Source organism: Penaeus monodon, unplaced genomic scaffold (assembly GCF_015228065.2).
Source record: "Penaeus monodon isolate SGIC_2016 unplaced genomic scaffold, NSTDA_Pmon_1 PmonScaffold_2180, whole genome shotgun sequence".
In the NCBI taxonomy this organism is placed as follows: Eukaryota; Metazoa; Arthropoda; class Malacostraca; order Decapoda; family Penaeidae; genus Penaeus; species Penaeus monodon.
The window spans coordinates 8,388-30,238 of NW_023651701.1; the positions used below are offsets into that span (position 1 = coordinate 8,388).

Sequence of the window (21,851 nt, forward strand, 5' to 3'; positions counted from 1 at the left end):
TTAAAGAGCAGCCACAAGATGGGCATCTACTCTAAGAAATACGAGCTATGAAGAAAGACTACAGAAAATAGGTCTGACTACTTTGGAAGAAAGTAGAAAAAAGAGGTGACATGATAATGATGTTCAACTATATAACAGGAAGGCGAAGTTAGATAGAAATGATTTTAATTTTGAACACAAGAGAGACGAGAGGACACAGCAAATTGATGTAGTAAAAGAGGCGAGAAAGATGTCAAGAAGTTCAATTCCACAACAGAAATATTGAAACACGTAACAATCTTTCAAATAACGTTGTTCGTGCCAAAAATGTACATCAATTATAAAGTTATATGATAATTCAAATATAACAGATGGGACCATCTGAGCTTAGCTCTTCTCCGTATTGAACTAGATAAGAAACACACACGGGCACACACGCACACGCGCGCACACGCGCAACAAGAACATACGCACACACGCGCGCGCACACAACACACACACACACACACACACACACACACACACACACACACACACACACACAACACACACACACACACACACAAATATGAACTGACATCGGGGTTGAAAGAAAGGCTCGATAGAATGGACACCACTGGATAGTGAAGGTAGTGTAGAAAATCAAACTGGATTGTGCTTAAAAAAAAAAAAAAAAATTGACGACCCTGTCGTTGAGATTATGCACGATAAAATATAATAAAAATATTTATTGTATGCGTTTATTTGGACATGTTTTAATATTCATAAGAATATATGGTTTATGTTTTGTAGCGTTCATCCCGTTGTTGTTTCTAGTACACGACTGGCCGGCGTCGTAGAGGCGGCGCAGCGCATCACGTCTTGTCCACGGGGTCGAAGGCTGTAGACGCGGTGGGTTCTGCGGCGTCTAACTTCAGGTTTGTTTTGCCTTTTTACGCGTCCTCTTAGTCTGTATTTTCATTCTTTCCTCATGCTTGTTCTGGTAGAAGGTAGTTGGAACTGAATTACTTAATTGTTTAGAATAATCTTTCAGTTTAGATAACACGTGAGTCCTGTTGAATGGCGGTTAGTTTGCCGATTGTTTGTTTGGCTTTTCAATTTGTATTATCATTATCTCGCTTTCATGCTGTAATTATGGGATTTGATTGGTTCTGAAGTTATTCCTGTTCGAGGAAAACCAACTGTACCTCAGTATTAATACACTAGTTATAGAAGGTATGTGTACTCCTGCCAAGCAGTGATTGATGCAAGCATTCTTAATTTTTTCCCAGCATTTTTTTTTCTTTTTGACGCTGGTATTACCTGTTTATTTGGATGCAAGGGATGATTTGGCTTCTGCTTATTTTGGATATTTTGATAAAATGAGGGTTGAACTGGCCCTTACTTAACAATACCCTTTCAATGAAGGGTATTTATTACCAAGAGAGATGCATCCTCCAGAGACGGTCCCAAAACCTGGGTATCATGCAATCCCAAATTCCAAACCAAACCATTCCTACCTGTTATTTCTTCTTTAGACAGTGGATAAGCCCCCCTCTACCCCCCTTTATTAGCACTTCTTGCCAACTTACTAAAATCAACATTAAGAACTCTGGCTGTGATCGTGTTGAGTGGTGATGTGCAGCAACTATATATTGTCATTTTGTGGTGAATATTAGCTGCTGTACCTGTGTTATTTATTACTATTTTTTATGCTCAATAGATGGCAGGGTCCATTTCCCTCTTATCTTTGAGTGTTGCTCTCAGTAAAATTAAGAACCGTATGAAGTCTAATTTTGTTAGAATTTATGTGGTGCATAAAAAACTCAGAGGTGTATATTTACCTGGCTCGTTACTCATGGCCAAAGAAGAAAGCTTTAAGCCTACCTTTGGCTGTCTCACCTCCTTGACCACAGCCAGAGAACTGTGTAATGCACAACTTGGAGCATGATGTGATTGGATGTCCTTTGTTTTCAAAAAATTGTTTTCAGTGACATGATTAGACATTACATGTTGTAACTGGGTTAACAAACAATTCTAGATTTGCCTTAACTTTTCCCTGGTTATTGAAATAATATTAAAGAAAATAGGTGGAACCATAAGTGTTTCACTTTTATTTTAGTTAAATGTAAGACAGTTTCAGTGTATTGCAATTTTACTTGAACGACTAACAGTATATGGAAGTCATCTGGGTAATTCTTTATACTATGGATGCACTCACTGGAGACTAAGACCCAACTCCACATCACAGAATTTATTAAACAGTCTAAATTGCCAAGACTGGGAAGCCCTTTGGCCACTGCCTGAGCTGTGCCATGCCTGTCAGCACTGGGTTAATTGTCTATAGATTATTTCTTGTACCAACAACTTCAACATTTTGCCCTCTACAAGGATAGCATCATCATTGCCATAGCTTAGTGCATCCATACTGTAAAGATTAACTGTCATATGATATATATATATAATATCTGAAGGCACTTTTCATCTACATTCCCTGCATGAATATCAACTAAAGCCTGTAACAAAAATGGGGTTGCTGACACAAAAAACAAAGGTTTGCACGGAAAATGAACTAATTCATTTTTACCACATTAAACTAATTAAGGTATTCTGACTTGTGTGTGAAAATCTCATTGTCATGACAGTATGACAGTTTATTTAACCTGTCACACTACCACAATTCCACCTAATTAGTATTGCAAACTAGATTCACTGTAGGAGTTCGAGTCTCACATCAGTTCTATTTTTGATGTGTACTACTTTATTTTTTTTCCATCATATGAATTTCACTTCTGATAATGCATGTTTGTGTACACATTCTTATTTCTGGTATTGTGTTAGACAGAATTTTAATGCATGTTTGGAATTCTTTTTGTTATAACTAGCTTATTTTAATATTATGAAATATGGCTCCAGACTTAGAGGTTTCCAGTTGTAACGAATATTGTTACAATGTGTACTGTTAGGAGCCAAGATCAAGGGTTTCAGAGGGTCCTCCCCCTGCCTTTACAGGTGTGCCTTGCCAGCAGACTCAGGCATGGTATGTATAATTAGGCAGACAAATTAAATTGATGATAAAGACCGTTTGTTAGGGGTCTATCACAGAGGTATTGAAGAAAGGTTAATTTAAGTTTCTATGCTTATACTTATATAGTTTATTTTTTTATATTAGTGTAGGCATGCCCACCTATGAAGTTAAGAGTTTCAGGTTAGTGGAAACCTTTCCTGATTTAACCCTTTTCCGATGGGTAGTATTCATAGTGGCCTGGGCCTTGCTGCCAGGGGCTTATATAGTCGCCCGATCATGTGTGACCACTCTTGCCAAATACCAGCATCCCATGCCGTTTCTTGTAATACTACAAAGATATGTTGTATTTTCAGTTTTCATTATTTTTTACAGTCTCTACTTGCCAAACTTCCTGATAATCGAGACTGAAGGGTATTTTTGTTGTTATATAGACTCCATAATTGATCATTATTCGGTCTATAGTCCGAATAAGATGAGCAGTGTGCGGCATCATGGAGTTGAAATCGTCGGTTTGTTGCTTTTTTTTTTTTTGCATGGTAAAAATGAGAAAGTGTTAAAACTGACTTAATCACACTTTCAGTGGCAAAAAAATAATCTTTTGCCGTGATTGTAACAAAAAAAAACTCATGGCATGTCCATACATACTCTATGGCATGTGCGTATGTGCCCCCGGCAGATGGTCCCGCCATACCATGGCATGTGCGTACATGCCACCCGTCGGCAATGGGTTAAGAATAATATTCATGCATCAAATACAATGTGTATTTGATAAACTAGTGTAGGTTATGGTAAATCTTTACAGTGCAGACACTTTCACCAGAGACCAAATCCCAACTTGGTCTCTATTTAACACTCCTAAATTGCTGTGACTGTGTATCCTTGGGCCATGGCCCGGGGTTAGGGTTGGTGGGGGGCTTTGCCTCCCCAGGGTTACTGATATCTTCCTGGGTTAGCAAGCCAGTGATTTATGTGTGAGATATTGCCCCTCTTAGCCAACTAGAGAGCCTAACACATCCTGTTCTCTCTCAGGCAATGCCTAAGGGCATGTGACTTGTGGGCATGAGGGTCCTTATAAAGAACAGGACAGAATACATGCATCATAGTAACATGATGTAAATGATCCATCCTCCATAGCTGTGCCCAAGTCAAACATGATGGGAAAACCCATCATCCAGAACTACCACTAGTTCAATCATGATGTGAAGTATGTATTAGGTTAAGGATCATGTATTATCTGGATGAAGGTAATGAAAATAAGTATGTATATATATATTTTCTTTTTCTCTATATACAGGCACAAGGAATATGGCAGAAAATGTGAAGTCATGGTTATATGCCTTCTGTGGGAAAAAGAAGGTCACACCCAACTATGAAGTCAGAAATTCAGGTTAGTGCAAGTAAACTTATTTCAGAATATTCTGGAAGTGGTCTTCTTGTGTGGTAAAATTTATTTATTTTATTTATTTTTTTGTCTGCAGTAAGGCTTCTGTTCATAAACATTGGGTTACATAGTGGCAGTTGATGAGTCAGATATGAAAAAGAATAATTTGATTGTTTTTTTTTCTAGTAATTTTACCAACCAACTTACTCGGAAATACTTAAGTACTTAATAATGGAATTTCCTTTGGCTTTTTCCCTTATTCATACTTTAGTATAGCATATTCTTAATATGTTGATGGTTAGGGGAAAAGATTTTGGTCAAAATTCTAAAACTGAAACTGGAAGAGCTGTTTGGAAGAAACCATTTTGACTCCTATCCCCTATTCCGCCCTCAAAAATGCTTTTGTTTAGAATTATTCTTATATTATTTAACATTGGAAATATAAAAAGTATCTGGTAAACAACCCCAAGAACAAGTGTGAGGCTGAATACAAAGTTGAATGTGTTAAAAGGACCTGTGGAGCAGCCACTTGGAAGTAGGATGGGGGAATACATTCCTGTGCTTTCAGAAGACTTTTTTATCATCTTTTGTTTGTGTTTTGTAGGCACCTTCTCAGTAATAGTATTCTTCATAGGGAGAGAGGCAATTGATAATGAAGATACAAGTAGAAGACTAACTTTTATTAAATAAATAAATATACTTGTATGTAATGAGAGTGCTGAGATCTAAAAATTATTGATATTTTAGGGCCAAAGCATCGTCAGAGATTTCTGTGTGAGGTGCGAGTCGGCAACTACAATTATGTTGGTGTTGGGAACTCAACCAACAAGAAAGATGCACAAGCCAATGCAGCAAAGGACTTTGTCCAGTTCCTCATCCGGCAAGGAGAAGTGAATGAGAGTGAAGTTCCTGATTTACATGTAAGAATTCCTCATTTGTTAGTACAATTCCCATCTGTAAAGGCAAGGTTTGCTTAATTTTTTATATTCTTGCAATAGGAATAGGATACTTCGATATGTAATTGTCAATTTTCATCTCTGACCAGGGCACAGATAATGCTGGGGGAGATGGCAGTGGAGGACTACTTGGGGAGGGTGGATTCCAGCCTTCTATGCCTATGGCACCTGTTCCAGGCCTTCGGGATGAAGGCAATGTGTACCGCCCAATTCAGCAGGGTGGCCGACCAATGACCTACATGGAGCGAGTGGAAGAAAGGAAGAAAGTAGAAGATGTGAGACATGGAGTGCCTTTCTTCTAAAGCAATTTTTAATTTTCTTGATATATTGATTAGTCTTTTGTTAAAAATATTGCATAGAATACCAGTTCTTTATTTGTTTTTAGGCTGAAGATGTTGACCTTACGGCAAAACATTCATGGAAACTGGACAATTGAGAATGCCAAATCACGGCTACACATGTTTCTTCAGAGTAACAAAATTAATGCTGACTATAAGTACAGTGCAGTTGGACCGGATCATAACAGGTAATATTTAGAATTTATATTTTTTGTATTTGATAGGTCTTACGTTTATCCATATATATCGAAGTATACTCCCATTGATTGCTCTATTACAGGGTTCCTTATTTATATGGTTATTATGGTTTATAGACTAATAGCATAGCAACCATAAAGTATTTAAAGTTGTGAATTTTATATTTGATTTTTGGTATCTTGAATTCTTGCATGATATTTAGTAATTTGTAAAAAAGTTAGTGTTTTTATAGTATTAATTTTTCAGTATTCACATAAGAAGGTAGATTTAGAAGTTAACAAAGAGGCTTTACATTTTGATCAGTTATATCACCTACTTAAATGGCATTTGTAAAGCATCCTTTGGCCTAAACAGTATGATGTAAAACCTCACTGTAATGTATAAACTAAACTATATAACACATTGTGTCTACATGTTTTCTGATTGATTGATGCTTGTCCATTATTCTGTTATATGTATTTATAAATAGTATCTAGAATTTAGGAATGTGACCCCTAAATTCAAATGGGACAGTGACCATGATCTATAAGAAGTTTTGATAGAATAGGTTGTTTTGGTGTGAGTAATAGTTGTTGATTCATTGGATCCTGTAACATGACATGGAATATGGAATGTGTGATGGACATGCCAGGTAGACTGAAAAATAATGAACATGGAAGTGTAGGTTTCTCAGTTTTTGTGTAGTTATTTTGTTTGTTCACTCTGCAGTGACCATATAATGAAATTTTAAATTAGGTTAACAATGAGTTAGATAGTAAGATTTACTAAAAAATGCAATGCATTCCAAAAGCTATATCTTTAATAGTAATGTAGTTTAGTAAAGTGGATAATGTAGGTTAGTACCTTCTTGTGTGATAAAATGGAGCTTAAAGTGCAGATGAACCATATTGATACAGTATAAACATTGGAATAGGATTCCCGGTAAATGGCACCATTTACATTGATAACTTAGTATTTTGGGTTAAATTAGTTGTACAAATTGAGATAGTAAACTAATAGAGCAACAGTTTAGCATATTTCAGTGCATATAAATAGGATAAAGTATTGCTTAAAAAGAAATTAGGGTAAAAGTTTACAACAGGACCACACTCATTAGAGCTAAAGTCCCTAACTCCAGCCTATGGGAATCCTTGGTGAACCAGGAGGTTTTAGGTGGGGAGATATGGGCAAATTCAGTTGAAACTCATTCTAAGAAAGTAAAAGAAAGTAGAAATTAGAAAAACTAAAGCCAAGATTTGGTCAGGGAATATTCTATCCAGCATTACACAAACATATGAATGAACCCCTCTTTAACACAGAAACAAAGACCATCATATGAAGCAAACTGTCTTAACCAAGGAGCTTTGCCATTTCTCCCAAGCCTGTATAGTCCTTTTGTATACTTTAACCAGAATTATATTGTATTACAGCTGTGCTTAGCTTATATTTTTTGTGATGCCAAGAATGTTTTTTCACAGTATAGATGTAAGACCTAATCATATACCAAAGAAATATCAAGATATAATATAGATATATAGATATAATATAGATATAATATAGATATAATGTAATATAGATGTAATGTAATATAGATGTAATATAGATATAGTGTAATATAGATATAGATGTAATATAGATATAGATGTAATATAGATATAGATGTAATATAGATATAGATGTAATATAGTTAGATATAATTTTTTTTTATGAATTATTATTTTAGTCCTAGTAAGATGAGGAAAGATTTTTAGGTATTATTAACAAATGTTTTATATTCATTTTTTCCTTTTGTCTGCAAAAATATACTTAAAAGGCTGTTAACTTTTCCCTGACAGTCTTGGGGGAATAATAGATACAGGTTGTGAAGAAAAAAAACTTAGGTATTCTTGTAGAGACATATTGATAGGGTATCAGTATGTCCAGACTTGGATACCTTGTAGTGGCTTTATGTAGCAAATCTGGCTCATATGTACTGCAAGGATTGAGCCCCAGTTGGTTTTCTGAGATCTTTGGTACTGCCTTTTCAACCTGACTTGATGTTTACAGGTTCTAAAGGCAGTGGTATTTTTTATTTTCTTCTCTCTCATCACTGTATGAGAGAAAAAGAAAAGGGTTTGAATATAATACACAACTGTGCTTGTGAGGGACACTGCTCGTGGTGATCAGACATTTGTAAGGGAATAGAAGTTGAGCTCAGTTATGTGCTATCTGGGCTCGACTTGTTCCTTGTTGCCTTACCAGCCTATGTAAAAACTTGTGGCAGATAGAATAGTGTGATATGTAGGTTTTTTGGAGTATGTATCTTTTTATTGTATTTATTTTTGAAAACAAGTCATAAAGATATCTTGTTTTGCAAAAAATATATTTATGAAGTGCTTTAATATTCTTGGATATTGTTTGCAGTCAAGCTTAAACAAAAAGACCGTGCACTCTTGTTTAGCTTTGTAAATGTTTGGGGCTTAATTTTGAGGCTGGATAAATTATATATCACGAGCAGTGTTCCCCACAGGCAGCAGATGATGGTTCTCTACACCTGAAAGAACCGACTTTCTCGTTTGCTTTTTGAAAGGTAAGTACTTACAGAGGTTGTAACTTTGTGTTCTTCCCCTTGCTCTGTTTTTCTTTTTTAGTTACATGAATATTGTAACTTTCTCATTGCACAACTATAGAATCCTGCAGCATTCAGTCCTTTTTATTAGTTAATTGAAGAAACCATTATTAACTTCTCTCTCTGGGTAAGAGATGTAATGAAGGCCTGGAACACAATAAAATAATTTCTTTGTATAAAAATACTTTACATAGTTTTGTGATTCAAATACTATTCAAAAGTGTTGTTAGACTTTAAATATTCTTTTGATATATAACAGGAAACATACAAGTGAGTACAATGAAAGAGTTAGAAGATCAATTTATGCTTCAGATTTAATTTCTGTAATAACTTGTAACCTTCATCCTTGAAAATTGAGTCAGATGATTTTGATATTTTTATCAAGCTTATAATAATTTTTCTTTAGCTTAATAATTTAGTAAATAAAAAATACAGGTTAGCTTTGAAAATGGATTGACATATAGAGGCTTAATGTCAGCCTTAATTACTCACAAAAATGGAGTTAAAGCCATTAGGACTATCTTGGAGATCATATATGAATAAGAGTAAAATGTTTGCATAGCTGTGCTAAAGATTTAAGAATTTGTGGGCTGTAAAATGGAAATGAGAAAAACTCCATTCTTTGTGTTAAGTTGCCCTTTTGTTAAGTAACTAGCATAAAAGCATGCTTTTTGATGTGTGGAATTAGAGATTGTCCATGTGTGTATCATTTTTTAATTTTACTCTCTGGCTTTCCTGACAGGAGCTTCGTAGCTCAAATGTCATTTTACGTCAAGCAACTTGGGAGAGGTATGTAATGTATGTTTTTGTGTCATTTTGGTGTGGTGTGGTTTGCACAGATTTGCATATTTTAGTTGATTTATACATATACATACATGCATATATACACATGCCTTTTTATATACATGTATACTTTCATACAGGTAGTATTCATTAAGAAATTCTTATGGCAAATTTTGTTCATCTGGTATAGTACTGAAATTAATGCACATCTCCATCAGATTACTGGTAGTCTAGTAGAACAAACTTTTCCTTTTCATCATCTGTATTGCTGCATTTAGTTTCTTTTTTACAACTTCTGCCATTTTGTTATCTGCCATTTTCTTTTCCATTTTAGTAAGTGATAGGACACAGCAGGTTGCTTATATGGTATTGTATACTAGGGAAAATAATTAGTAAAGAAGAAGAAAAAAAAAGGAAAAAAAAAAGCAAACAGTGAATTTCAATTTTTGAGGTTCAATGCTGGGAATTACTCACTAGTCATTTATGATAGTAATTAAATAGATGTGGCTTAACACTCTCATACACTTAGGAAGATTATAGATATCTATTTCAACAGTTACAACCTGTTAATTCCCAGGATAGCCCAAGTGTACAGTAAATTTCTTTTTGTTGTTAATTCACCCCAAATCTGAATTTATTTGCTTAAACTGTGGACATCGCTGATATCACTGACATCACAAGTAATTAATTGCTTAGTATTAAAAAGATATGGACTGTATATATAACTATGAAAACTGCCCAATAGATGTGACAGAAATTCATAAAGTCACATCTTTGCTCAGAATGCTGATAAAAATGTTTGCTGCCAGAAGTGGAAAGTCCAGATTTTCTGTGCCATAAGCATATGTATGACTTGAAATAGTTGAGAAAATAGAAAGAAGAAACTGGCTGCTGAGGTAATGCTGTGTCACTAAGCTTCTTGGCCAGTTTGCCTGTGGAGTTGCGATTTAGTTTATTAGTTATTTTAGACACCTTACCTTGACATGATAATTTAATTGCTATGTAGTTGATTTATTTATTTATTTTTATTATTTATTATTTTTTTTTTTTAATAAAAGGGCATTAACAAGTTTTTAAAGAATTGAAAAGCCATAGATCCTGCTTTCTTGGATGATGTATTACAGCCATTATTACACAAACTGTTATGTATGTATACAGAGGAACCAAGAGGTAGCACTGCGTGAATTTAGTATATGGATACAAAGAAGTGAAAGTAATTGTTCTTGTATAATAATACCATAGGGAAGAATATGTATACTAGCATGAGGATTTCTAATATTATATTTAATTTAGACGGCTTTGACAAAGGGAAGTGTTGTAAGACGCATGAATTTTTGCATGGGAATTAAGCCTGAAAAGGGGGCAAGGGACCATAGTAATTACTTTTATCATTAAGCACTTCTTTCCTCTTTCTCTGTTTTATGCATGTGAATTGTGATCCTAAATTATAAAATGATATATTTATATACTTCATTTCTACAGTATTTTCACCTTTCATGCCAGCTAATATAACAACCTCCCTCAGAGCTATATGGTCGTGAAACTGGGTCTAATAAGCAGGCAGCAAGCAAAAGCTGTGCCCTGTCACTTGTCAGGCAGTTGTTCCACTTGAATGTGATTGAAGCTTTCTCTGGAACTCTTAAGAAGAAAGAGAGTGAGAAGCTTCCACCTTATGAGGTTCAGATGTCTCCGGAACTTGTCACTCAGATGGATGCTGTGCTGAAATCTACAGAAGTGTTTCCAGTACAGCCAGTAAGTTGCTTTCAGTACATATCTTTATGTACAAAAACTGTTAGGAATGTGGAAATACAGTGTAGCATATGGTAATTCTATATCCTTGCTGCTTACTACATACACAATATTACATAAGAAAAAAAAAGGGAGGGGGATACATACTTGGGCAATGAACACAATGACATATGTTCATGTTTATTTGTAGAAAAGGAAATTACATGTTTTCAAAAACTTGTTTGGGTCCCTTCAGAATTTTATTTCAAAAGAGGTGTAGGTGTTGTGTGGCTTTAATTTTATTTCCATTTCATTCCAGAACCTCAGTGATCCTTCTCATCCTCAGTCGTTGATGCCAGATGTTAAGCCTTCAGAATTTCAGGCCAGTGAGGCTCCTCCAGTGACAAGTGGTGTTGTGTCATGGTCTCCTCCAAAGCCCAATTGGAATACCTGGACTGGTTGCAACATTGATGAAGGTCCACTGGCTACAGTATGTCTATTTGTTTATCTATTTATTGTTTTACTTTTTTGAGGAGAGTGTTTTTTTTTTTTGGGGGGGGACATTATTAGTATTTTGTTATTCATGTATATATTTACGCTTATTTGCATATATAATATACTTTATAAGAGAGAGTATTCAATAGACTGCCTGGCTCTCGTTAGGAAGTTGTAGTATATTTGATAATCCAAGAGTGTACTTACTATTTGTAATCATTATTTATGGGAAAAAATTTTACCAAAAAAAAAAGAAGAAAAAAAAAAGTTAAGTTGCTCTGCAATGACCATAAACTTGAAGCCTATTATTCCGAGATTGTGGAAACTAGTTTAAACCCTTAAACTGTTGCAGATGAATTTGGATCAAATTAGTGCAGACCTCCAGAGATCCCATCAGGAGCGCCTGCAGACTGATCGGGACCTTCAGAATATGACCCAGCAACGTGCTCAACTCCCTGTGAATGCCAAGAAGCAAGAGATCATGGAAGCTATATATGATAATCCTATTGTCATCATTAGAGGAAACACTGGTTGTGGAAAGACTACTCAGGTATAGTGTGAGAAGAGGGAAGTGGAACTTACATGAGGAAAGGGAGATTTTTTTCCTATTTTAATGATTTTGTGAATATTTAGACTGCAGTTTGAATTTCATGTGGAACGATTTGGAATTTATCCTGTTGACACAAGGGGGTTATATGTACATACCCTGTCAAGGAGTCTATTACTAGGTCTACCGCACTTATCTGCGTACCCTATTGCTTATATTTTCAGAAGAAAAGTTTGTTTTTATGATTGTTATTATTAATACTATAATCAGTGTCAATGATGATAACATTATTAGAAATTAAAACTTTTCCCAAAAATTCTAAGAATAAACAGTTGAGGTCAGGTAGGCTTAATAATTGCCTTCTTGGTGACCAAGTGCTTTTAAAGCCATCTGTGTCTAAACAAAATGGACAGAGCAAGACTACAGACAAAGTGTATCCCACATATACTGTAAACTACCATTATTTTTTGCAGGTTTGCCAGTTCATTCTTGATGACTACATTCAGTCTGGCTCAGGAGCTTACTGCAATATTGTGGTGACACAACCACGGCGTATATCTGCAGTTTCGGTTGCTGACCGCATTGCAACTGAACGTGGTGAAGAGCTAGGCCAAAGCATTGGATACTCTGTTCGTTTTGAGTCCGTGCTACCCAGGCCTTATGGAGGGTGTTGTTCTGCACAGTAGGAGTGTTATTGAGGAAACTGGAAGAGGACTTAGGGGTGTGTCCCATGTCATTGTGGATGAAATTCATGAGCGAGACATCATACCGACTTTATTTGATTGTACTTCGTGACATGGTAAGGCTGCAGACTTTGTGCATGCTTTTGAGGTATTTCTATGATTTTTAAAGAGCAGTCAGTCCTTTTTTTTTTTTTCCAATTATACATATTTTTTTCTTCTGTTACATATTTGAAGGAAATTATATTGAATTTGAATGGTCAAGATCTTTCCAAAACATTACAAGATCTTGAATATCAGATGATAAAGTAAATGGCTGTACACTTGGTAATCTTGTACTGTTCTTGTTTTCTAGGTGCGGGCTTTTCCAGATGTCCGCATCATCCTCATGTCTGCCACCATAGACATTAGCCTTTTCACAAATTATTTTGTGAATCCAGTAGTAATTGAGGTTCCTGGTCGAGCCTTCCCTGTTCAGGAGTACTTTTTAGAGGACTGCATTGAGATGACTAGGTTTATGCCAATACCAGATTCAAGGAAAAAAAATAAAAAGGTGGGTTTCTATTAAGATTTTTATTACATTCTCTACACTTCAATTATCTTCTTTTAGAGTGTATTCCTTTTTCATAATAAACAGATTTGACATTATATAATTTTATCAGTTAGTTATTATGAGTATTTTTTCAGAATTCCTATTTATCCTCTTAAATTTTTTGCACTTACTAATTTATTTTTCTCTTATTGATTTAATTTGTGCTAGACGTTACCCCTTGGATCTGGCCTTCAGCCATATTCTTACGACAGCAAGTTCACCAACAGCTGCCTATGTTTTTCATGGCATGTTCACGTCACCTACCCTTCAAGCTAAATTTTTCCATGACATCAGGGTCACATCATCTGGATTGTATGGGTATTAACCCATTGCCGACGGGTGGCATGTACGCACATGCCATGCATGGCGGGATCATCTGCCGGGGGCACGTACGCACATGCCATAGAGTATGCATGGACATGCCATGAGTTTTTTTTTTTGTTACAATCCCGGCAAAAGATTATTTTTTTTGCCACTGCAAGTGTGATTAAGTTGGTTTTAAACACTTTCCCATTTTTACTATGCAACAAACAAAAAAAAAAAGCAACAAAACGACAATTTCAACTCCATGATGCCACACACTGCTTATTTTATTCGGACTATAGACCGAGTAATGATCAACTATGGAGTCTATATTACAACAAAAATACCCTTCAGTCTCGATTTATCAGGAAGTTTGGCAAGTAGAGACTGTAAAAAATAATGAAAATTGAAAATACAATATATCTTCGTAGTATTACGAAGAAACGGCATGGGATGCTGGTATTTGGCATGAGTGGTCGCGCATGCTAGGGCGACGATATAAGCCCCCGGCAGGGAGGCCCCGGCCTCTATGAATGCTACCATGTCAATTATGGGTTAATGGAAGATATAAATTATGATGGAAGGTCTTTCTTGTATAATGATTATCTTCATAAAGCTGTTTCTGTAAGGCTGTTTTTAGAAGATTGCTACTTTGGTTTGAATTCATTTGCTCACGTATTCAATGTTTGTCGCAAAAAAAGAGAGAGAAAAAAAAAAGGAAAAGAAATACCAAGTAAATTCACCTCTTACCACAGGATAAGGATGAGGAACTACCTGGAGATGAGCCAGAAGAAAACCTGAACATTGTGACGTCGGATAACTACTCTCCTGCCACTAAGGAAGCCATGGCCATGCTTAATGAGAAGGACCTGAGCTTCGAGCTGATTGAGGCCTTGCTCAAGTACATCAAGGGCCAGAACTTGCCTGGGGCAGTGCTGATTTTCCTCCCTGGCTGGAACCTCATCTTTGCCCTTATGAGGCATCTTACCCAACATCCACAATTTAGTAAGTTACAACTTAGTTTTTTTTTTTTTTTTTTTTTTTCTGTACAAAAAAAAAAAAAAAAAAAAAAAAAAAAAAAAAAAAATATTATATATATATATATATATATATATATATATATATATATATATATTATATACATCAATATATATAATTTTTTTTTTTTTTTTTTTACAAGTAAGGATCGAAGTGAATTGTGAAATGGAAACTGATAAAATTGATGTAATTTACCTATAGGAAATGAAGAATCAGCACTGGTTGTATAGATAATATACTGTTAGGTATAAATGGAACCTTTCCTTTTCAGGTGGGACGAGACGTACTTGTGTTACCTATACATTCTCAAACTTCCCCTTGAGAAGACACAAGGGCGGTATTTGGAACTGTGCCTGATGGATCAACTAACTATGTTGTAGTTTATATTTCACTGCTAGCTAAAAATAGACAAAGTAGTTGCTACTTCTTTTTTGTATTTGTATTATTATATGTGAAGTTGTAGTAAAGTTTTATTTCTCTCTCTTCGATCATACTTTTAGAATTCATTTCAAATTTTCTGTATTTCAGATTATTTCTTGCCACAAACATTGCTGAATCATCAATCACCATCAATGATGTTGTGTTTGTGATAGATTCCTGCAAAGCTAAGATGAAGCTTTTCACATCTCATAACAATATGACCAATTATGCTACAGTTTGGGCATCACGCACCAACCTGGAGCAAAGAAAGGGTCGAGCTGGGCGAGTTCGAGCAGGAATATGCTTCCATTATGCAGTAGAGTGAGTTTGACTGATTGAATAAGGATTTTAACTGGTAATAGAATATTTGGTTATTATAATGTCACAGTAACTATTGTACCATCGGTATACTTTCAAACATGATATATGTTCTGCACAGGAAAGATTCAAGAAGCTAGATGAACACATGACGCCTGAGATGTTCCGTACTCCTCTCCATGAAGTTGCTCTCTCCATCAAACTTCTCCGTCTTGGTTCCATTGGAGAATTTCTTTCCAAGGCTATTCAGGCTCCACCAATTGATGCTGTCATTGAAGCTGAAGTAACACTTAGAGGTTTGTATCCTGTCATGTCTCTTTTCAGTGTCTGTTTTAAAAAGATCATGCAATGGGTTATAATTCAAGCCATCTCTTAACCCACTCTGAATGACTGTCAGCCAGAGTCCAGACCTAAACTCAGTTGTCACCAGTGGAAGGAGGACCGTAAGTGGTTTAGACTACATTTTTCAAGCTGCACCTGATTGAGAGAGAGTTGTTGTATTCTAGTGTTATTACGCTTTTCTTATTTATCAATATATAATGTTATGGGCATAATGAACAATAATTCTGATCGTACATTTTTAACTATTGTGGCAGGAAAAAATAACAAAGACTGAGTGGCTTCTTAATTTGTGGAGCCATCTGTGCTTAAGAAAATTAACTAAGAACTACTGTAGACTGTACATGAAACTGTGGTTGATGGTTTAATGTAAGTGACACGATTAACTCAGTGCCGCCAGGCATGGCATGTACATTCGTTCGATGCCCACTGTGAGTTTACTTTGTCTTTACACATGGATGACTACACTTGTATTAAGTCACCAATGAGCCAAGTACGAGTACTGCTGTCTCGCCCGTTTACCCTTTTCCTTGATTTATGAAAATATTTTACATTATCTTATTTTGCTTCTACGAATGTTTATATATTATAGGAATTATGTTTATATTAAAATAACACCATAGATATTCATAGCATTAGTAAAAGAGATGTTTTTCCAGCCAATTTAAGGAAAAGTGAAATCGGGTAAGGTCACAAGGTCTACTAATTATCTCCTTTGTGGCTAAGCACTAGCAGAGCCATCTATGTGCAGACACATAAAAAAAAAAAAAAAAAATAGCACAGCATTTCCCTGGGAGCATTCATTTAATTGGGCTCGTTCTAAATGATAGTTAAAAACCAGTATGTAGTTGACTGACCTCCATGATAATATTTTTCTGGTCTTCTTTTAGAAATGAAGTGCATGGACGTGAATGACGAGTTGACTCCATTGGGTCGAATCTTGGCTCGCCTGCCAATAGAACCTCATCTTGGCAAGATGGTGATTTTAGGCTGTATATTCTTTTGTGGGGATGCCATGTGCACTATTGCAGCACACAATTCCACTTCCCCTGAAATCTTCATCATTCGTAAGTACATCTTTGGTAGCGTGTCTTTCATGGCTATTGCTGTTATTTATTTTCTTTAGATTTAGTTCGGTGTTTTTAGTGTTAGTAGAGCATAAGGGAAATGAAGACGGAACACTAAATGTTATGAAATCCTACAAAAGACATGTAAGAAAAGAAAGCAACCATTATTAAATTAGAATATAAAAAGTACAAGCCAGGATAATTGAATAATACTAAAAATGTGTAATATGTGATTCTTACAGCACCAGAACATAAGAGGTTGAGTCCATTCCAAAGAGCCTTTGCTGGTAATAGGTACAGTGATCACATAGCAGCTCTGAGTGCTTTCACTTCCTGGGAGGAGGCCAGGATTGGAGGGGAGGCTGCTGAAATCAGCTTCTGTGACTACAAAGGACTCTCTATGCCAACTCTCCGGGTTACTTGGGAAGCCAAGGTTTGTGACTACAAGTTTATTTCAGACTGCTTGGAATAATTGCAAAGTTGAGTCAAGAGAATGCCAGACCAAAACAGTTGGTTATTATAAGTAAATATTATTTCAGAACCAGTGAAGGAGCTCCTTGTAAGTGCAGGATTCCCAGAAGAGTGTTTACTGCCACAGTCCTACAACTTCTATGGCCCTGACCCAAAATTGGACTTGGTGGTTGCACTTCTCACCCTTGGTCACTATCCAAATGTTTGTGCACATAAAGAGAAGCGGAAGGTATATATTCTTTAAATGTATCACTGTTGTATTGTTTTGTATTGATATATATATAAATCTTATTACAAAAGAAAAATTTGGGGCGTATGGTATATAAATATTTTTAACGAATGTTTCCCTGCAGGTGCTAACCACAGAATCCAAAGCAGCACTGATTCACAAGTCTTCTGTCAACTGCAACAACAGAGAAACGTCCTTCCCATCTCCTTTCTTTGTGTTTGGTGAGAAGGTAAGGTTTGGGCAGTATTTCATTTTTTATTTAAAAATAAGTTGACAGTTGAGGAATGTGGAGACTACATTTACAGCCTAACAAAATAATTGTCAACTCAAGTATTCAATTTATTCTCTCACAAACTAGATAAGAACCCGTGCTGTTTCCTGCAAGCAGATGACAATGGTAACACCAATTCATCTGATCCTGTTTGGAGTACGGAGAGTTGAAGCAGTTGAAGGTGTTGTAAGTGTTTCCTTATATCTTTTGACATTTGGTAACAGAAATATTATTGTTAGGTGTTGTTCTTGATAGATTATGAAACTGAATAGCATGAATGGAGGTTGTTTAGAATGTAGCTGGGCAAGAAATTTATATCAGTAATATAAAGTATTTAATATAAATTTGTACTGTTCAGGTTCGGCTGGACGGATGGATTAACTTGAACATGGAGCCTGATGTTGCTGCAAGAATTTGTGCTTTGAGGCCAAGTGTGGAGCATCTCATTATTAATGGGGTGGCAAATCCAGAGGGCATCACTGAACCCACACATCAAGATGAGCAGGTAAAGTTAAGGAAGTTTCCATATTACAATACGTAGTGGTATTATTAGAATGGTGTTCCTTGTGGAGCATTTTCAGGGAAGGTAGGTGTGAGATCATTCTAATTTTGAGTAAAAGCATTATACAAACATCAAAATAATTCAGCTTTATGATCCATTGTTGGTAGCATAATTATACTACCTCCAATTGCATTATTGTAAAGGTAGGAACACCTTAGATGGCAACATGCTTAGCTAATAGCACATAATAGCTGATATGTATTATTATGCCTGGGTCAGATCTAATATGTATATCTAAACTGTTTATATTTATTATATGATCATAATTTTATATATTTACCTTTTGATAGTGAAATTAGTATTTCATGAGCTCATTGAATGAGTGAATAGTTGACTTTCAGTATGTGTATTCACTTGCCATTATTATTATTATGCAAGGTCTTATTGATTAACCAAAACTTAACTTAAAAAAAAAAAAATGGAAGGTGATGCTACCGCAAAATGTATAAATGAAAGAAATCGGGCATTTATGTATTTGGCCAATTGGTACGTCGGGTAAGCTTGTTGGCATCTAGGCGTCTTTACATGTATTCAGATGGTTGATGGACTATAATTAGTGCAGTTGCTTTTGAGTATATAATTTTCTTATTTTCATAGAAAGCACTTTTTCCCTAATAAGATACTCTTACTTTAAGGAAGGAGTGTGCTTATGAGAGTTGACTTTATTTATTTGCATACCCTTTATAATATCTCATGGATAATGATAATTGTTTTCTACTTGGCAGATAATGAATTGTGTGAAACAGTTGTGTAGGTTAAATGCTGGTCGTCATAATATGGAACAGATTGGCATGGGAGGCTTTAATACCCCTAGACCTCCACGACAGTTTCCTGGCAGCGGAGGTGCATTCAATACCCAAGACCTCCAAGACATTGGTGGCAGTGGGGGTGGACCTCTCCATTCAAAAGGATGAGACCTGATGATATGCCTGATGGTGACAATATGGTAATAGTAACCTTTGTTTTGATGTTATCTTAATACTAAAAGCTTTAAGATTTTCATAGTTTTAGATACAGAGATGCACATTGGATGTAGTTACCTTTTGATTTCTGTGAGTGTAATTACATATTTATTTAACCCATTGGATCAAATCAAATTGCCAAAAATCTGGGCATTAACCTTGTTTGAGTAGCCTTTCTGCTGGGCGGCTGCTTGTAGGTCTGGTGCACATGAACACATATGCGCAATGGCAAGACTCTGCAAGCATAAGTGTTATTAGCTTTTTGGCCATTTTCTAATGTCCATATTTGCCATTTGATTTGCATCATCCAGATCTTCTACTATTACTTCTACTTCTTCACACAGACTCCAACCATCTCCCTAGGTAGTCTATAACTTGGTGCAAGAAAAATAAACCATGTGACACTGTTATTTGTGTAATTTTTGTTTACTTTTGTGTAATCAGTTTTCTGTAAAACAACCTGCATTGCCACAGTGCCAGGAATATGATGTTGAGTAAGGAAATGGTGTCCTCCATGGAGCTGGCGCTCTTTCCAATCACTGCTCACTCTTGCACTGATAGGAATAATGCAAATTGCCAATAAGTAAAATAAACTCCCAATAGGTTTGTACACTTATGGTGAGTCTTTTCCATCACCTTGGCCTTCAGCCACAAAGATCACAATAGCAGGCCCACAGCCAGTTTCCTGTGATGGCATGTTCACATCATCTGCCCTCAACCCAGATTTTTTCATGATGGTATGGTCACATCACCTGGATCCAAGGGGTTAATGGTTGAAGTCCATACACCCTCTTTATTTTTATATATATATATATTTTTTTTAGAAACTAATTTACATCTGTAATATAACCTATGACTAAATTTTTTTGCAGGTGGTGGTCAAGGTGGCCACGATGAACATGGAGGATTTAGAGGTGGTATGGCCGCAACAGCTATTTTGGAGGACGTGGAGGTGGGGGGGTACTTCCGTGGGAACCGTGGCCGAGGTAGAGGGGATTTGGAAATCAATTTGGTGGGGGTTATAGAGGTGGCTTTGGTGGTGGAGGGTATGGAGGTGGCCCTAGGGAGGATATGGTGGTGGGCCAAGGGTGGGTATGGAGGGGGTGGTTCCAGGGGAGGTATGGAGGGGGTGGTGGAAATTATTAAGGTTATTGATTGTCCTTTCCAGAGTAGGTGGTTTTACAAGATAATTTTTCCCTTTCTTTCCACCAGCAATGTTTACTTTTGGATATTACTGTTATTAGTTTTCTGCTTCTTTAATCAATATAAAAAGACAGACTTTTGATAGTAAGAAAAAAAGTTCAGAAGTTAATCTAAATTAACCCTTTTTGACTGGTAGTATCATAGAGGCGGGCCTCCGCCGGTATATTGTCGCCCTAGCATGCGCAACCATCATGCCAAATTACTGCCATTACTTCCTGATAATCGAGAATGAGGGTATTTTTGTTGTCATATGTTTTGTGTGTGGTGTGGTGTGTGTGTGTGTGGTGTGGTGTTGTGTGTGTTGTGTGTGTGTGTGTGTGTGTGTGTGTGTGTGTGTGTGTGTGTGTGTGTGTGTGTGTTTGCGTGCGTGCGTGCGTGCGTGCGTGCGTGCGTGCGTGCGTGCCTGTGCGTGTCTTTTTTTTTTTTCCATGGTAAAAATGAGTGTTAAAACCGACTTAATCACACTTTCAGTGGCAGAAAAATAATCTTTTGCCGTGATTGTAACAAAAAAAAAAAACTCATGGCATGTCCATACATACACTATGGCATGTGCGTACGTGCCCCCGGCAGATAGTCCCACCATGCCATGGCATGTGTGTACATGCCACCCGTCGGCAAAGGGTTAATGACCCCATACATTACACATGACTTGGGTAAGAGAATCTCTGAAAAGAGAAGTTTCTGGATAAATTGTGCCAGCAAATTATATAAACATGTATAATGTGATTTAATGAATATGCATTTCATAATGCAAATATAAACTCTCATTAGACAGTTAGAATGTGATAATTCTTCATTCTAAATAATGTTTATTTAGTAATTTTAAATTTAAATGTAAGGGGCATCTGTATCACAAGTTTTCTGTATTATCACAGATATGACACACCTGTATGAGATTGGTATAGCACTTCCCAATGGAAAAAGGGCCTCATAAACTGGTTACCAGAACTATTTTATTCCCTTATTTTATAAGTTCAGTACACCATACTAGTCTTACAATTTACAGATGGAGTTATGCATTGTAATATTATGAAATAAAGATGTAAAATTATAATGTTTATTTGCCTTGATAATAATTTTATTTCTCGTAAGTATATATATAACTGTGTTGAAGTTTCTAATTGCTCTAAGCTGGTTATAATGAAGGATTATAACATGATTAACCCGTTGTTGCCAAGAGGTTGTAAGCGCCACAGGATTGTGTGTACAAGAACATACTCACTTCATACTTCAGTTCATGATGGGGAAAACTACCCGAACGTGCTTACTGTAGTATCAGTTATCATGTAGTATAGATTTCCTTATTTGTCTACTTTAATTTCTGTAAGGAATACATTTCCCTTTATCATTTATAGGGTTTCTCCACCAAAAAATCTAAGACGAAATTTCTACATAAA

At 36.0% G+C, this 21,851-nt stretch overlaps 1 protein-coding gene across 1 annotated transcript; it reads left to right on the top strand.

The window, feature by feature from the left end:
• The first annotated feature begins 590 nt into the window (after positions 1 to 590).
• On the top strand, positions 591 to 19,203 carry LOC119570097 (ATP-dependent RNA helicase A protein-like). Its single transcript, XM_037917985.1, is given in 27 exon segments — positions 591 to 608; positions 796 to 896; positions 4,281 to 4,373; positions 5,115 to 5,287; positions 5,413 to 5,598; positions 5,709 to 5,732; positions 5,734 to 5,849; positions 9,189 to 9,235; positions 10,755 to 10,981; positions 11,277 to 11,447; positions 11,805 to 12,002; positions 12,473 to 12,665; positions 12,668 to 12,706; positions 12,709 to 12,763; positions 12,765 to 12,798; positions 13,035 to 13,232; positions 14,330 to 14,579; positions 14,858 to 14,981; positions 15,141 to 15,343; positions 15,458 to 15,646; positions 16,580 to 16,756; positions 16,999 to 17,193; positions 17,302 to 17,456; positions 17,581 to 17,685; positions 17,815 to 17,913; positions 18,086 to 18,232; positions 19,015 to 19,203. Coding segments are annotated over 25 exon segments (3,576 nt in total). The 5' UTR covers positions 591 to 608; positions 796 to 896; positions 4,281 to 4,291.
• The last annotated feature ends 2,648 nt before the right edge of the window (positions 19,204 to 21,851 follow it).